Genomic DNA, 16,940 nt, shown 5'->3' with positions numbered 1-16,940 from the left:
GACACTCCAGTGTCCATTGAAACTTCTTGTTGTTTTTTAATAGTTCAGTCAGTGGAGCAACCACTTGGCTAAAATTTGATACAAATTTCTAGTAAAACCCATTCATGCCCAGAAGTCTCAAAACTTCTTGTTTTGTTGTAGGCACTGGGAAATCCATGATAGCCTTGACTTTTGCATATCTCAGAGCCACCTTACCATGTCCAATGATGTGGCCTTGATACATAACTTGCGCTTTTGCAAATTCACTTTTAGCCAAGTTCATCATTCAAATTAGCTTCTTGTAGTCGAGTAATTAATTCTTCCAGATACTGTAAATGCTCCTCCCACGTCTGATTGAAAACAATTAGATCATCAATATACACCTCACAATTGCTTAGACCTGCAATTACTTTGTTTGTCAGTCTTTGAAATGTTACAGGTGCATTCTTCATACCAAATGGCATGTCTTTAAACTGATATAGTCCACTTGGCATTACAAAAGCTGATATCTCTTTTGCTCTCTCCGACAATGGTACCTGCCAATATCCTGTTAGCAAGTCAATCTTTGTGATAAATTTCAATTGTCCCACTTTCTCAATGCAATCTCCCAACCATGGTATGGGATATGAACCCACTTTTGTCACCGCGTTCACCTTTCGATAGTCCACACACAGTCTTTGTATTCCATCCGGTTTCGGGACCAATACAATAGGCAAACTCCAGTTACTGCAACTAGACTCAATGATATCATTTTGAAGCATGAAATCAAATTCTTTTTGTGCTTGTGATAACTTTGCCGGATTTAATCTATAAGGTGTTGCCTTATTGAAAATGATACTCTTATACATGCATCATGTAAAGCTAAATGTGTCTTTCCCAACTTATTTCCACAAATAGGTTTGTGTGACTGCAATAGCTTTTCCAAATCACTTTGACACTTGCTTGGAAGGTAGCTCAATATTTCATTTACATTTTCAAGCACCCCTTCATTATCCAATTTGATTAGAGGAAAATCAATTTCAGAGCCCTGCACTTCTACCTCTTTCTCATCATCCACCATCACTAACACTTCTTTTTGCTCCTCTTCCCTGTCAAATTACTTTTTAAGCATATTTACATGACACACCCTCTGCTTCTTTCTTCTATCTTGAATATTTATTAAATAACTTTCTTCACTGAATTTCTTTTCAATCCTATAAGGCCCACTAAATCTTGCATTCAATGAATCACCTAGAACTGGTAACAAAACTAGTACTTTCAATCCAGAAACAAAACTGTGAATTTTAGCCTCCTTATCTGCTTTCACTTTCATCACTTGCTATGGTATATTTAATTGTTCCCTAGCCAATTCACATGCTCAGTTCAATCTTTCATTGAAATTTGTTACGTAATCCAGGAGAGTAGTTTCTGAATTTTGACCCACCAATTTCTCATGAATCAATTTCTGTGGTCCCCTTACCTCATTACCATAAGCTAGTTCAAAAGGGCTAAAACCAGTTGATGCATTAGGAGCATTTCTAATAGCAAATAACAAAAATGAAATTCCTGTATCCCAATCCTGTGCATAATTCTGACAGCATACTCTTTTCATAGTTTTTAAAGTTTGATGCCATCTTTTCAAAGCTCCTTGTGACTCCGGATGATAAGCTGTTGACTTAAACTGTTTTATCCCCAAACTGTTCATTACTTCCTTAAGTAGCTGTGACGTGAAATTTGACCCCTGATCTGATTGTATTTCTTTAGGTAAGCCATATCATGTGAAAAATTTAATTAACTCCTCCACAATCATCTTAGTTGTAATATTTCTTAAAGTTATCGCTTCAGGAAACCTGGTAGACACATCTATTATTGACAATAAATACTAATTTCTACTTTTAGTCTTAGGAAGGAGTCCTACACAATCAATCATGACTCTGGTAAAAGGTTCTTCAAATGCTGGTTTTGGGATTAAAGGCACCGGCTTAATCACTGTTTGTAGTTTTCATGTTACTTGACATATATGAAAGGCTCTACAGAATTTGACTACATCCCTATGCAGTCCTGGCCAAAAAAAAAACCTCAGTATCTTTTCCAATGTTTTCCCAATTCCTTAATGTAGCACCCCCCCCCCCCCCCCCCCCGCAACCCCCCCCCCCCCCCCCCCCCCACCCCCCCACTGGAATTTCATGAGCAATCTCAGAATCCCATTTTTATATCCTAATGGGATAACAATCTGATGCACCTCCCTCCAGCTTTCATTTGCTGAGACATGATCACATTGCCTCTGCTTTGCACACCCGAAAACTGCTCAAGTTATACCTACCACCACTGATTGAATGCAAATTCTCGTCGTCTCACCAGCTTCTTTGAACTCCACCTTTTAGCAATGAAACCCCTTTCATAGTACCAATTTTATTAGTAATATAAACATATTGCTTGGTATCTGCTAGATAGGCATCAGTTTTCACCCCACTTCTTGAATGCTCTATTCAAAAAATGCAAATGCACACTATCTCTCTTACATGTAAAAATTAGTACACATCAAACCACCCAGACTAGCTGGCTTTGATCCAGTTAAGACACAACCACAGACCAAACCTCTATATTAAAAATATTTTCCAAAATATATACATTAATAGTTTCATGCACACAAGACATAAGGGTATGACAAAGCCAATGAGTTTCTATTGGCAATACAAACACTGAAATATTATGAAATATTAAACAAGTATAAATTATAGTAAATGACAGATGTTAAGTGCAAAATTTACATAATAACACTCAAGATATCTTCTCCCAAACCTACCCAAACAAAGAAAAATGGACGTAAATGAAAAGTTAGCCAATAAGATGAGTAATGTGAAAAGTGCCTTTAAAATTAAAATTAAAAAAGGGGAGGTATTGAACAAAATAAACAAACTCCGAGGATAAAATCTCTGGTCTAGATGGATTGCACCCATGTTTTTTTAAAGAATATGGGGAAGAGATAGCAGAGGTATTACTAGTTATGTTTAGCAATTTTTTAGAAAAAGGTGTAGTGCCAGAGGACTGTTGGATAGCTAATATAATTACTATGTTTAAGAAGGGGGACAGAATATGTCCATGGAATTATAGACCAGTCAGCTTAACATTGGTTTTAGGAAATACAATGGAATCCCTACTAGAGAGAATTGAAGAACAGCTAGAAATGTAAAATATAACAATGAACAGTGAGCTTGACCAACCTCTGAATTTTTTGAGGTGGTGACAGAAAGTAGATAATAGTAATACAGCAGATGTAATTTATCTGGATTTTCAGAAGACCTTTGATAAGGTGCCCTATAATAGACTAATGAACAAGATCAGAGACTGTAGGGTCAAGGAACTCTCCACATGCCTGGATGAACACAGTTCCAACAACATTCAGCTCAACACCATCCAGGGCAAAGCAGCCTGCTTGATTGGTACTCCATCTGCCATAATAAACATTCAAACCCTCCACCACCGATGCATGACAGCAGCAGTGTGTGTACCATCTACAAAGATGTAATGCAGCAACTCACCGAGGCTCCTTCAACAGCACCTTCCAAACCTGTGACCTCTACCAACTTGAAGGACAAGGGCAGCAGATGGGAATGCCACTACCTTCAAGTTTCCCAAGTCACACACCTCCTGACTCTGAATTATATTGCAGTTCCTTCAACGTTGCTTGATCAAAATGCTGCAAGTCCCTCCCTAACAGCACTTTGGGTGTTCTTACAACACATGGACTGTAGCGGTTCCAGAAGGCAGCTCACCACCACCTTCTCAAGGGCAATTAGGAATGAGCAATAGATGTTGGCTTCACCAGCAATGCCCACATCTCATGAACAAACATGTTTTTAAAAAAATGGCAGAATTGATTGCTAGTTTGCTTCAAGACAAAAGGAAAGAATAATCATTCAGGGGCAGAAGGTGGAAAATGGTGTTCCACAAGGATCAGTGCATGGGACTACTGCTGTTCACAATTTACATTAACGATTTGGACTTTGGAATCAAAGACATAATTTGTAAATTTGCAGATGACACCAAATTGGAGAGGATAGTGATACTGTGGAGGACATTAATGTACTTGCAGAATGGGCAAATAATTGGCAAATGAAATAAAAATGGAAATTGCTGGAAAAACTCAGGTCTAGCAGCACCTGTGGAGAGAGAAAAACAAAGTTAACATTTTGAGTCAATGTGACTTCTTCAGACTCTTCACAGATGCTGCCAGACCTGCTGAGTTTTTCCAGCATTTTCTGTTTTTATTTCAGATTTCCAGCATCTGCTGTATTTCTCTTTTAAATTGGCAAATGAAGTTCAACACAGATAAATGTGAGGTAGGACATTTTGGTAGGAAGAATAGAGAGGTCACTTATTACTTGGAAGGTGCGAGTCTAGGTGGGGTAGAGGAACAAAGGGATCTCCAAGTACAAATACAATAAACACTACAAGTTGTGCCATAGGTTAGCAAGGCCATATATTTTTTTAAAAACCAAGAACTAGGCTTTTTCTAGAGGAATAGATTTGAAAAGTAGGTAATTTTTGCTCAACCTGTATCAAACCTTGGTTAGACCACACTTGGAGTATTGTTTGCAGTTCTGTTTGCCATATTGTAAAAAGGTTGTAGAGGCACTGGAGAAGCTGCAGAGAAGGTTTACAAGGATGATACCCCAAATGTGTGGGTATAAATATTGGGAAAGGATTGACAGGCCTTGACAAGGTGAGGGTGGGGAAGGAAGGCTGAGGGGTAACCTAATAATATTGCTATGAAAGGTTGTGATAGTGGATACAGAGAAAATGTTTCCTTTTGTGGGGAAGAGCATAACTAGAAGCCATCAACATGAGATGGTCACCAAGAAATCCAACAGGAAAGTCAGGAGAAAATTCTTTATTCAAAGAGTGGTAAGAATGTGGAACTCGCTACCAGAGGGAGCGGTTGAAGTGAATGATGTAGATGCATTTAAGAGGAAGCTAGACAGGAATATGAGGGAGAAGGGAATAGATGATAAATTTAGATGAGAAAAGTTGGGAGGTGACTTTAGAGCATAAACACTGGCATGGACAAGTTGGGCCGAGTGGCCTGTTTCTGTGCTGTATATCCTATGTAGGCCATTTACTGGTTCAGATAGCCTGCAGCTGTCTCAAGACTGGACCTCTGGTGTCGTCAACATATTCAGGGTGGGCTGTCGGTATCTGTTTCGCCTCCATAGGCAGCTCACTCCACAAGAAACAAGAATTTCAGTCTTCAGACAGCAGCCCTCTATTAAGTTCTCATGAGGTTTGAATGGCCAACAGTGGGACGGGGGTTGGTGGTGGAGGCTGAATGTCACAATTGTGGAGTCAGCAAGACCACGCTTGCCCCTTCTGTCCCCCTAGAAAATTAATTTAAAAATAAATACACCAGCATTTATCTTTTGGTGACTGCAGGAGCTACTGGGGAATCCTGAGTGGGCAGGCCTAGACCTGCACCAAGTCATTGGGACAAATTTTACAAAGGGGTCCTTCAACAGGAATTCAGCCTCTCTCAAACATATTGGGCAGAATTTTCTGGATGACGTGCGAGTGGCAGGCCCCGCACGCCAGCGCTTAAAATGGCGCGCACTGAAGTCGGGTGAGCGTCCCGACGTCACCGTGCGCCATCGCGATATTTAGCTGGGATGGCGCGCGATGAAGTGCAACGCGCGCCCGTCATTAATTAAAGGGCTTGTTAAGGCCCCGAACTCGGCAATCGACGCTGATTTTGAGGCGCCCGTGCGATCTTCAGCTCATCGCATGGGCGCAATGGGTTTTTAACTTTTTAACAAAACTCACCCACGGGCAGGATATGTGGGCTCAGTGGGGTTGTCAATGTTTTATGTAAAGTATTTATTGCAGCAAGTGTTTTAAACTTGCCTGTGTGATCGGTAGCAGTTCAGATCGATTTCCAACAGCTTTCTCTGTACTTTGAAGCTTCAGCTCAGCACTCTGACAGTAATCTTTATTAGGCCTGCAGCTTTCCGGAGGCCTCCCTTTAGCCTGGGTATGGGTTCTGACATCTCCACTGGAGGCAGCTCCTCTGAAGATGAAGGGAGGGCTAGAATAAGGAGGAGGCCAGGAGTGGACGATCAGCCTCCAGGGGAGCCACCTTTAGGAGTACAGGCGCAGGCACAAGGGGCGCAGGGTCGAGGTTGTCCAAGGTGGAAGGGGCCACAGAAGACGCCACTATCCTGCTGCCAGGGTATACAGGTGGCGAAGCAGCTTCCTCAATATGACAGAGGTGCAGTGCCGAAGGAGACACCGACTGTCAAGGGAAACAGTCAACTATATCTGTCAGATGATTGGCCCTGAGATCTTCCCTAACTGTGTGGGCGGACACCCCATGCCAGCGGCTCTGAAGCTCACAGTTGCCCTCCACTTCAATGCCTCTGGCTCCTTCCAGGGCTCAGTGGGTGATCTTTGTGGTGTCTCCCAATCAGCTGTCCACACTTGTGTCAAGCAGGTTACAGATGCTCTGTTCAGGCGTGCATTGACCTTCATCCATTTCCACTGGGACCAGGCAAGCCAGACACAGCGAGCCAGAGGCTTCACGGCTATTGCTGGCTTCCCCCGCGTCCAGGGTGTAATAGAGTGTACACATGTGGCCATCAAGGTACCAGCAGGTGAGCCCGGTGCCTTTGTCAACAGGAAGGGCTTCCACTTCATGAATGTGCAGATAGTGAGTCATCACAGGATGCAGATTCTGCAAGTCTGTGCAAGGTACCCAGGCAGCTCCCACGACGCCTACATCCTCAGACACTCCCAGGTGCCGAGACTCTTCAGTGCTCCGGCTCAGCTGGATGGATGGCTGGTGGGTGATAAGGGCTATCCCCTCAGAAGGTGGCTCATGATGTCTCTCCGCCATCCAAGAACAGAAGCTGAGCATCGGTACAATAGGAGTCACGCCTCCACAAGGGCTGTGGTGGAGAGAGCCATCGGCCTTCTCAAGATGCACTTTTGATGCCTGGACCGCTCAGGGGGCGCACTCCAGTACCCTCCAAATCGCATCTCTCTGATAGTGGTAGCATGCTGTGCTCTTCACAATCTTGCACTGGAAAGGGGGGATGCAGTTGACGATGAAGACCTTGACATAGTGGATGAGGCTGCACATGATGAATCCAGCAGCGGCTCAGAGGATGAGGAAGCACAAGGTGATGATGAGGGGCAGCATGCTGACCTATTACAGCAAGGAGGCAGGGACATCCGGGACACTTTAATCCAACGACTTCAGCTAGCTCCACACACATGGATCTGCAGGACCAGCATTGCCGCATATGGATGTGCCAGGTACTTAAGTGCTACATCTTCCACTTCATCAGCTGCAATTAAGGGCTTAGTACATAAACATCAATGTCCACTCAAACACTCATGAGATGTATGTGAAACAGACAAATGCAGCACAAAGGAGACACCCTCAGCCATGGTCAGAAATGTGGACTTCATTGCCATCCATCAGATGGTGCCACCAAAAACATTACAAAATGTCGCTCTGACATTCACAAAAATAAATCCCCTAATTTAGGGGCAACAGAAAAGCACCAGTGACAAACCCGTGGAGTGCCTAACGTGCCTTATGCTTACGTTTGCAGGTGCTACGTCTAGGTGCCGCCCCATCGCTTGGAGTGGCTTGTGAGACAGCCTGCTGACTCTGCTGTCCTGTTGGCCTCGATGACCTTGGCGGACGTCCTCTGGCCTGTGGAGCCTGTGCCGGACCTGCCTGGGAGGGAGTGGCCAGTTCCAGAACTGGCACCTCCCCAGTTGTCGCAGCCTCAACGGATGCAACGGTCACTGGCAGAGGGGCGGAGGAGCTGCTGCCTTCATCCGGAGCGCCCTGAGAGGAGCTCGCAGCGACGACAGGCAGCTGCTGCGCCGACGTGAGGTCACAATGGACCTCCCTGCTCACCGCAGATGGATGGGCACAGAGCTGGGACACTTGGTGCCCAAAACATCTCCCACATTGCCAATGACCACCTATGGGCATTAGCACGGTGAGGCCTTGCAGGTCCGAGCGTAACCCAATCAGATGCTGAGCAATCTGTTGGAAGCCCCTCTCCATGAGAGTCGCCAATTTCCCAATGGAGGAAGCCTGAAGCTCTGTCCTGAGGTTCATGCCATCACTGACACTCTGCCTGGATTCCTCCACCACAGAGACCAAGTGAAGCACACCCTCATGCAACCCTGCCAGATGCTTCCGCGCACCCGACCGCTTGTCCTGCAGCTGCTGTATGGCTGATATCTCCAGAGGCACATCATCACTGCCGGACTCAGCATGTGCCTGGTCCCCTGCAGTCCTCCAGCTGCTGGCGCCATCGGCACTCTCTGTCCGTGCCATCCCCTCCAGCGATTGTGAAGTGCCCCCTCCATTGTGCCCCGGGACACTCGCCGACATTATATTCCCCACCGATGTGGTAGTCGCTGCGCTGGTGCCTGGCTGGCTGAAATGAATGCTCGTGCCAATTGATGCCTCTCAGGTGTGGAAGGGGGACTCTGGACGTCCTCCTGGCAGCCATACGGTGGTGAAGCTGAAATTAACAACAAGGACAGTGGATCAGTTAGCGTTCAGTCAGTAACACAATTCATCCCTTTCCACCCCAGCCTCATAATGCGCTCAACCTTCAAGAACCTAAGGAGACGAACATTGGTGGGGTGACAAATAGTCAAGAGGAGGCCCAAACATTACACGCGCATACAGACAGGCTGGTCAGATGGCCTAAGGAATGTCACATGGAATATTATGTGGATAAGTGTGCAGTTAAGCACTTGGGCAAGACAAACAAAGTACGGGAATACAGGAGAAATGGTAGGACCGTGGAAAGTAAGGATAATTACAGGGACCTTGCTGGGTAGACCAGTTAGGGTAGTAGAACAGGAACATAAGGCGTTTAACAAGGTAACTGCCAGACTTGCCTTTATTAGCTGAGGAATAGAAGGTAGGAAAAGGGAGGTCATGTTGCAAGTACAGAAAACGCTGTCGAGGCCACATCTACACTTCTGCATTCAATTGTGACCTGCGCTTCATGGGAGGGATGGCATTGGAGTGTAGAGAGTGCAGAGGTTCCTGACCAGGATACATGCTGGCCTGGAGAATTGGAGTTATGAGGAAACATTGCATACGCTTGTGACATTTGCCGTGCAGTACAGGAGATTGACAGGTCACATTATTGACCTTCATACCGTTCTGAGGGGCATAGACCGGGTGGACAGAAGGCAACATTTCCCCTTGGCGCAGGGATGACTAACATGGTGGCATTTATTTAAGTTGAGTACCATGAGGTTGACAGGTGAGGTGCTGAGCACATTGTGGACAGAGTAATGTGGTACGCACTGGCTGAAAGGGTGGTGGAGGTACAAACCCTCCTAAGATGCAATAAGTCTTTGGATGCGCAGCAGCGATGCCATGGCATGTTAGGCCATGGGGATAGTGGTCACAAATGGGATAAGGCGACTTTGGAAGGTGCTAGAGATGCCGAGGAACCTTTGTGTATGACCCACACGTCTGACTATCAGTCTGTGAATGAGCAGTGTAGCTGCATTAACGATTGCAGCAATCATCAGTGCTTTGGATGGTGGGGAGACAGAGTGGATGGGACTGTGGGCCTCAAATGCCTGGCCACTGCACCCCAGCCTCACCGACACCTGCCGACCTGGCCGATTGGCTTCTTCCTAGCTCCATAGCCTGCTCTTCGAAGTGGGTCAGTGTGTGCAGCATGGCCTGGCCACCACCAGTGCACAAACACTCTTGGTTGTTGTGTTCAGTTTTTGCCTGCAGAACAGAGAAGAGCATTTATTGGGGCTGCACGCTCATGTACCCTGCACGCGCACGCCGCACCCCAACCACAGTGGCCCATCTGAGGCCTCCAGCGGCTCCTGTCCACACTACTGGTGATCAATCCCCAGAAGATAGTACGGCTGGTCCCAACCCCCCTCCCCCAACGGCCACCTTGGACACATTCGGCGTCCATCACTTTCAACAACACACGAGTCTTAGCGCCCATGGCAAAGAGGCGCAACTAGGTGTGGCACCGAGGCCAGCAGATGGCACTTGGCCACGACACCTTGAGGCTCCCCTTCCACCATCTCATCACCATCAATAAGACATGTGTTGGAGTTCTGAGTATGTGTCTAGCTGCCTCCCCTGCAGGTTGCCCCCAGACTACTCAAATGTGACAAACACCAACATATGCTGCGGGGAGAGCCCATCTTCTCCTCAGCCACTAAGACTGATGTAAGCATGATCACTATCTGTTTGCCCACCCAGCGTGCGCCAAATGCCCAATTCAGTAATGACACTAAGACTTGGGGGGTGGGGGCCTCAAAATCTAAGGCTACCTGCTGGGTAAAATGACCAAGGCTGACATGGTACTCACCCTTCCAAAGCGCAACAAATCATTGAAATGCTTGTGGCACTGGGTCCTTGTGTGACGGACAGCATCTTTGGAGCTGACCACCTCCGCCACCTCCTGCCAGGCCCACTTCGTGACGTGGGGGGCCCTCCTCCTCCCATCCTCAGGAAACAGGACCTCTCGACATGCTGCCACCTCCTCGAGAAGGGCAGCAAGGCAGGCATCAGAGAAGCTGGCCTACCTGCAGCCTGCCCTCCTCTTCTGGCCTGCCCTCCTCCGGAGCCCACTATGCAGACCCCCTGCACCTGTCACTGGCCATGGTGAACAGCCTAAAGGAGGCTGCCTGGCCTTTCTTTATACAGACTGCCGGCTCCCCATTGGAACCGGCGGTCTGTGCACACCCGCCGCAAATTTTAAAATCCCGATCTCCACAGGAATGTGAAACGCACTGGGCGGGCCTTAATTGGCCCGCCCATGCAAAATGGCAGCGCGGCCTGCTTCACCGGTGGCGATCGGCTCCGTGCCCACTGGCGATTGGGTCAGGCCCGCCAGACAAATGGAAAATTCTGCCCATTAAGTTGGTAAACACTTGGTTTTAGGCACATGCCTGGCCTACCAAAAAAAAGTCCCCCAAATTTAGCATTGGAAACAATGCATATGCCCTTTCAATGCTAAATTGGTGTGCTTTGCACCTGTTTTGCACCCAAAAATAAGCACAGTTCTTTTCATTTTCTACCCTACTGTGTTCATTGGGCTCAATGAAAGCTATTTGTTAACCATTAAATACTGGTAATCGTCATACCACAAGTGTAAATGACCATCCATAAAACCGAGTTGGCAACTGGTGTTAGAATTCATTTACACGCAAGTAAAAATTATAGAACGTGCATATTCCTGCCACTTGTCCTTGATGTCATCAATTTTGCCTCATTTGTCAAGAACCATGCAGCTGAAACGAAAGTCTCCATTTGTAGCTATGGAGGAACCTGAGATCATTAGCAGAGTGAGCTTTCAACTGTAATATGAGGAGATATTGATTTGCATTTTTTCCCCACAATGGTTTAAATTTTTACTCTTGCAATGAACCAAATAATCAGATAGTGCAATTCAGACAAGTGAGTGTGTTTAGGGGGGAAAAAAATACCAATAAAACAACCATCAGAATGGGCAGTAACAATGTAAGTGGGGAGCAGAACCCTTCTGCAGAGAACCAAAAGTGCCTTGTGATTCCAGTGTTTGTCATTATTTTTCTCTCTTCCTATTTTTTGCTCTCAACTGCTTTTCAAATCTTGCTTTTTCTTTGCATCCAGTCGTTTCCTTCCACTCTTCTTGCTGTATGTTATTTAATCTCTTTCTCCTACTATCTTAACTCGTGCTTGTCTTTTATTTTCTCCCCTGTTTGTATCTAACTTGGTGATTTGAAGAATGAGTGCCCCAAAGGGGGGAGTTAGCTGAACGATTTCCTCTCCCCACCCCCAGGTAATATGTGCCAGATTTCAGATTGCGGCAGTGCAATTTCTCCGGTTTGGGGGGCGGGGGGTGGGGTGGTGGAGGTGAGATAGGGAAGGGGTAGATGTGTTATTGGCCCTCGGTGTCTCCAAATAGAAAGAAGGAAAACAATTTCTTTGCAAGCTGCTGGCAGCATTCCAATGGAGCCCAAATCAGGAGGGCAAGTTTTAAAATGATGCAAGGTTACAGATCGAGTTATACTAAAGCAGTTAACAGCACAGGAAATTCCAAACACCTTTTTAAAGTGATGAATTTTACATGTTTTCTCATTATTTCAAACGACTTCTATGAGTGACAGAACATCTGATTGGGGCGGGGGGGGGGGGGGGGGAGGGGGAATGTTAGTTAAGGGAAGAGTCAATGTGGCCCCATTGGGTTCACACAGCCTTCAGGGAAATACAACTGGTTCCTGGACGACCATAATGCATCCTTTTTTACAAAACGTGTCTTTGTTAACCCCAACCCCAACCCCTGAAATGAAATAGTGCAAGCTTTCACTCCTATTGCTCTCAGTATTACGAAACCCAAAAGAAGCCGTCTCCTCTGGGCTGGCCTGAAGTTGACAACAGGGGGAGGCCGGAGCTATGCAGTGACATGTCACGTGACTGATCTTTCAAGTGTTCAGGCAGAACTGGAATATCGAACTTGAGCGTTGGGAAGAGGGCTGAGTGAGTCCTTGTGAGCAGGGAAACCACAAAGCATGTCAACTTCTCCGATTTAATTAGTTTTTTTTTGGGGGGGGCGGGTGGTGGAGAGAGGGGGAGGGAACGGAGCAGATTATTCAAAAACAAAACTGCTCAAAATCACAGAAAATGTGGAACCAGACGAGGAGTTCAGCTGGACTGCCCCGGGGAGTGTTGGTTAAATCAGGTAAGACATACAAAGCGCGTGTAGGTGAGGATGTGATCGTTGGGAGTCTGTGTAAAATAATAAGCATGGTTCACTGAATACTTTTCTTGCTGATCCATTCTTTGTGAACAAGCATTGAAATAAAAATGTGTCCTTTGACTGAATTTTAAGGAATTTGTTTGAACTTTAAGGACCATAAATAGAACACAAACATTTGTTAAAGCAACTGGTTAAACCTGTACTACAGAATGCCGTATTGTGATGTAATTTACTTTGCAGTACTTTATATGTAAAAGTAAGAAATGATTTTGATGTTTTTGTGAGGTGAACATCCACAGACTGTCTATTTCTAGACATGAAAGGGGAAACTTGTCTTTTTGTTGCCTTGCTGGCTTTGGATGAAAGCAATGCTGCCGGAGAAATGGAGTACAACTGGAGGGTGCGGGCATTGATCCTGCTACCTCTCACATGCTAAGCAAATGCTCTACCATTTGAGCTAATGAAAGCGACTGCATTCATTCCTACTCCCCAGTGGACACTGAGAACAGAAGTTCCTGCTGGCAGGGCTGGATGTCAACGCAACACCTTACAGTCAGTGTTTGTTTGCTCTGAGGCTGAATGACAAGGGAAACAAGTCCGAACATTGATTTGTGCCTGTGCAAGGGGCAGCTTCGGCTGTAGTTGGAGACACTGTGTACATAAAAGTATAAAGCTGCTATTCAGTGACCATGGCAACCCCTTGTTACATAAATGAGAACATGAGCATTTTTAGGGAAAATTGCACAAATAAGGAATTGAAACGAGGCTTCGTTTGTAACGACCACATTTTCTTTAAAAAAAAATTGATCAATCTATATACTCATTCAAATTGTTTTAATGCAAATATGAGCGTGTTGCAAACTCAATGACCATGTGACACTTGGACAAAAACTCAACTTTACAAAGTTTTTTTTGTTAACACAGCAATTGGATAATACTGAATTAAGCAATGCATATTCATGAGGTGTAATCTGCTTTTAATTTCATTGAAGTGGAAAGGTTCACACAGTGACCTGAATTGTCCCCGATAGCGTTTAGGAGCCAAAACAAGTACTTCGATAGGGAGTATCATTGCATGAAAAGGCCAATTAAGCTGAGGGAGAGTCAATTTAGCACGTTATCTTTTTGTGGATCTTACATTAGTTTTCGATCAGCTGCAATTTGTTTTACATTTTCACAAGTTGGAAAGACTCTTTGAGATGAGAGAGCCTGTCCGATTTTCATAATGACTCACCCCTTTGCTCAAGGGATCCTCGGCAATGACGGCAATCTATGGCAAAAGCCTGCTGGTTACTATGGTAATCGCTGATTTTGATTTGTGTTCTCCCAGACTGGAATCCCTTTCAGCTAATACATATGTGCAATATCCATTCCACCACAGGACAGATACTGGTTTTAAAAATAAAAGCAAAAAAACTGCGGATGCTGGAAATCCAAAACAAAAAAAATACCTGGAAAAACTCAGCAGGTCTGGCAGCATCTGCGGAGAGGAACACAATTAACGTTTCGAGTCCGAATGACCCTTCAACAGAACTAAGTAAAAATAGAAAAGAGGTGAAATATAAGCTGGTTTAAGGGTGGTGGGTGGGGGGGTGCGTAGAGCTGGATAGAGGGCCAGTGATAGGTGGAGATAACCAAAAGATGTCACAGACATAAGGACAAAGAGGTGTTGAAGGTGGTGATATTATCTGAGGAATGTGCTAATTAAGGGTAGAAAGCAGGACAAGCAAGGTACAGATAGCCCTAGTGGGGGTGGGGTGGGATGAAGGAATCGAAAAAGGCTAAAAGGTAGAGATAAAACAATGGATGGAAATACATTTAAAAATAATGGAAATAGGTGGGAAAAGAAAAATATATATAAATTATTGGAAAAAAAGGGGGGGAATCGGAAAGGGGGTGGGGATGGAGGTGAGAGAGTTCATGATCTAAAATTGTTGAACTCAATATTCAGTCCGGAAGGCTGTAAAGTGCCTAATCGGAAGATGAGGTGCTGTTCCTCCAGTTTGCATTGAGCTTCACTGGAACAATGCAGCAAGCCAAGGACGGACATGTGGGCATGAGAGCAGGGTGGAGTGTTGAAATGGCAAGCGACAGGGAGGTCTGGGTAATGCTTGCGGACAGACCGAAGGTGTTCTGCAAAGCGGTCACCCAGTCTGCGTTTGGTCCCTCCAATGTAGAGGAAACCGCATTGGGAGCAACGAATGCAGTAGATTAAATTGAGGGAAGTGCAAGTGAAATGCTGCTTCACTTGAAAGGAATGTTTGGGCCCTTGGATGGCAAGGAGAGGGGAAGTAAAGGGGCAGGTGTTGCACCTTCTGCGGTTGCATGGGAAGGTGCCATGGGAGGGGGTTGAGGTGTAGGGGGTGATGGAGGAGTGGACCAGGGTGTCCCGGAGGGAACGATCGCTGCGGAATGCCACCGGGGGGGTGAAGGGAAGATGTGTTTGGTGGTGGCATCATGATGGAGGATCATCCTCCGCCATTTTCGCCTACTCCAGCATGATACCATCGCCAAACACATCTTCCCTTCACCCCCCCCGGCGGCATTCCGCAGGGATCGTTCCCTCCGGGACACCCTGGTCCACTCCTCCATCACCCCCTACACCTCAACCCCCTCCCACGGCACCTTCACATGCAACCGCAGAAGGTGCAACACCTGCCCCTTTACTTCCCCTCTCCTCACCGTCCAAGGGCCCAAACACTCCTTTCAAGTGAAGCAGCATTTCACTTGCACTTCCCTCAATTTAGTCTACTGCATTCGTTGCTGCCAATGCAAACCGCAGAGATCAAACGCAGACTGGGTGACCGCTTTGCAGAACACCTTCGATCTGTCTGCAAGCATTATCCAGACCTCCCTGTCGCTTGCCATTTCAACACTCCACCCTGCTCTCATGCCCACATGTCCGTCCTTGGCTTGCTGCATTGTTCCAGTGAAGCTCAACGCAAACTGGAGGAACAGCACCTCATCTTCCGACTAGGCACTTTACAGCCTTCCGGACTGAATATTGAGTTCAACAATTTTAAATCATGAACTCTCTCCTCCATCCCCCCCCCTTTTTTTCCCAATAATTATTATATAGATTTTTCTTTTCCCACCTATTTCCATTATTTTTAAATGTATTTCCATCCATTGTTTTATCTCTACCTTTTAGCCTTTTTCGATTCCTTCACCCCGCCCCACCCCCACTAGGGCTATCTGTACCTTGCTTATCCTGCTTTCTACCCTTAATTAGCACATTCCTCAGATAATATCAACACCTTCAACACCTCTTTGCCCTTTTGTCTATGACGTCTTTTGGTTATCTCCACCTACCACTGGCCCTCTATCCAGCTCTTACCCCCCCCACCCTCCCAGCTCCCTTAAACCAGCTTATATTTCACCTCTTCTATTTTTATTTAGTTCTGTTGAAGGGTCATTCGGACTCGAAAGGTTAACTGTGCTCCTCTCCGCAGATGCTGCCAGACCTGCTGAGTTTTGCCAGGTATTCTGGTTTTAAAAAGTTGGGTCACAACTTGGAAGTTTAACCTCAAATTATGCCTATTCCCATGCCTGTCCGCCAATCTCAAAATTACACTTGAATTTCCCACACATCTTATTGACATACACTCGACTGCAAAAAATGAGCGTAAAACACTAAACTCGCAACCTATATTCTGTTCTTGATGGTTTTTTTTTTGCCACAATTCACCCAATATCTATATAACTGGCGCAAACGATCTTGGAATTTTAAGCGCAAACTGCATTCAGCACAAGTCCTGCTTCCACAATCTTTTGCACTAGTTATTAAAAACATAGCAGGAGGAGGCCCCACAGTCAAGATGAATTAATCATTATTAGAATTTTCACTAATTGCACTCATTTGAAGGAGGCTCCAAAATTATGCTGGATGCTTTTGGTGCAAGGATCATAATGGTATGTTTTGAATAATTTTTTAAAATATTGAACTACTGTGCACCTAGCTAACTAGAAAATAGTTTTGTATGGTTTTTTTTTTTAAGTTACTTGCAGTAATTTAAAACTAAATTACTTCCAGGCAGGGAATAACACTTTTTTAAAATGCTTTTTTTAAAATAAGCCCATTTAACTATATTAATCAAACCTTAACAAGTTACCATTCCTAAATATGATAAGGAATATTTCTTAAAAGAAAACACGTATTTTGTTTTTGAATCACGCCCCGATCATGCTGATTTGAGGCAGATTCTGTGTTCAATGATATGC

The 16,940-nt window shown here is 45.4% G+C and overlaps 1 protein-coding gene across 7 annotated transcripts in view; it reads left to right on the top strand.

Annotated features, from left to right (window-relative positions):
• Positions 1-16,940, top strand: part of LOC144681719 (protein FAM107B-like) — a 218,069-nt gene that overhangs the window by 140,772 nt on the left and 60,357 nt on the right. For 2 of the 7 annotated variants that reach the window (XM_078543616.1, XM_078543619.1), the window contains exon 1: positions 12,435-12,701. The exons of 3 other annotated variants lie outside the window; for them this stretch is intronic. Coding sequence is in view for 2 of the 4 variants with exons in the window: in XM_078543613.1 (XP_078399739.1) it covers positions 12,644-12,701 (58 nt within the window). In the remaining 2 variants the exon portion in view is untranslated. Of the gene's footprint in view, positions 1-12,431; positions 12,702-16,940 lie in introns of those variants that run through there. 2 more of the 7 variants (XM_078543613.1, XM_078543615.1) reach the window with 2 other exon arrangements.

The sequence above is a fragment of the Cetorhinus maximus genome, chromosome 6 (genome assembly GCF_964194155.1).
Source record: "Cetorhinus maximus chromosome 6, sCetMax3.hap1.1, whole genome shotgun sequence".
Classification (NCBI taxonomy): Eukaryota; Metazoa; Chordata; class Chondrichthyes; order Lamniformes; family Cetorhinidae; genus Cetorhinus; species Cetorhinus maximus.
Note: the sequence above shows the minus strand (reverse complement) of the source record. Positions and strands in the feature narration are given on the sequence as shown.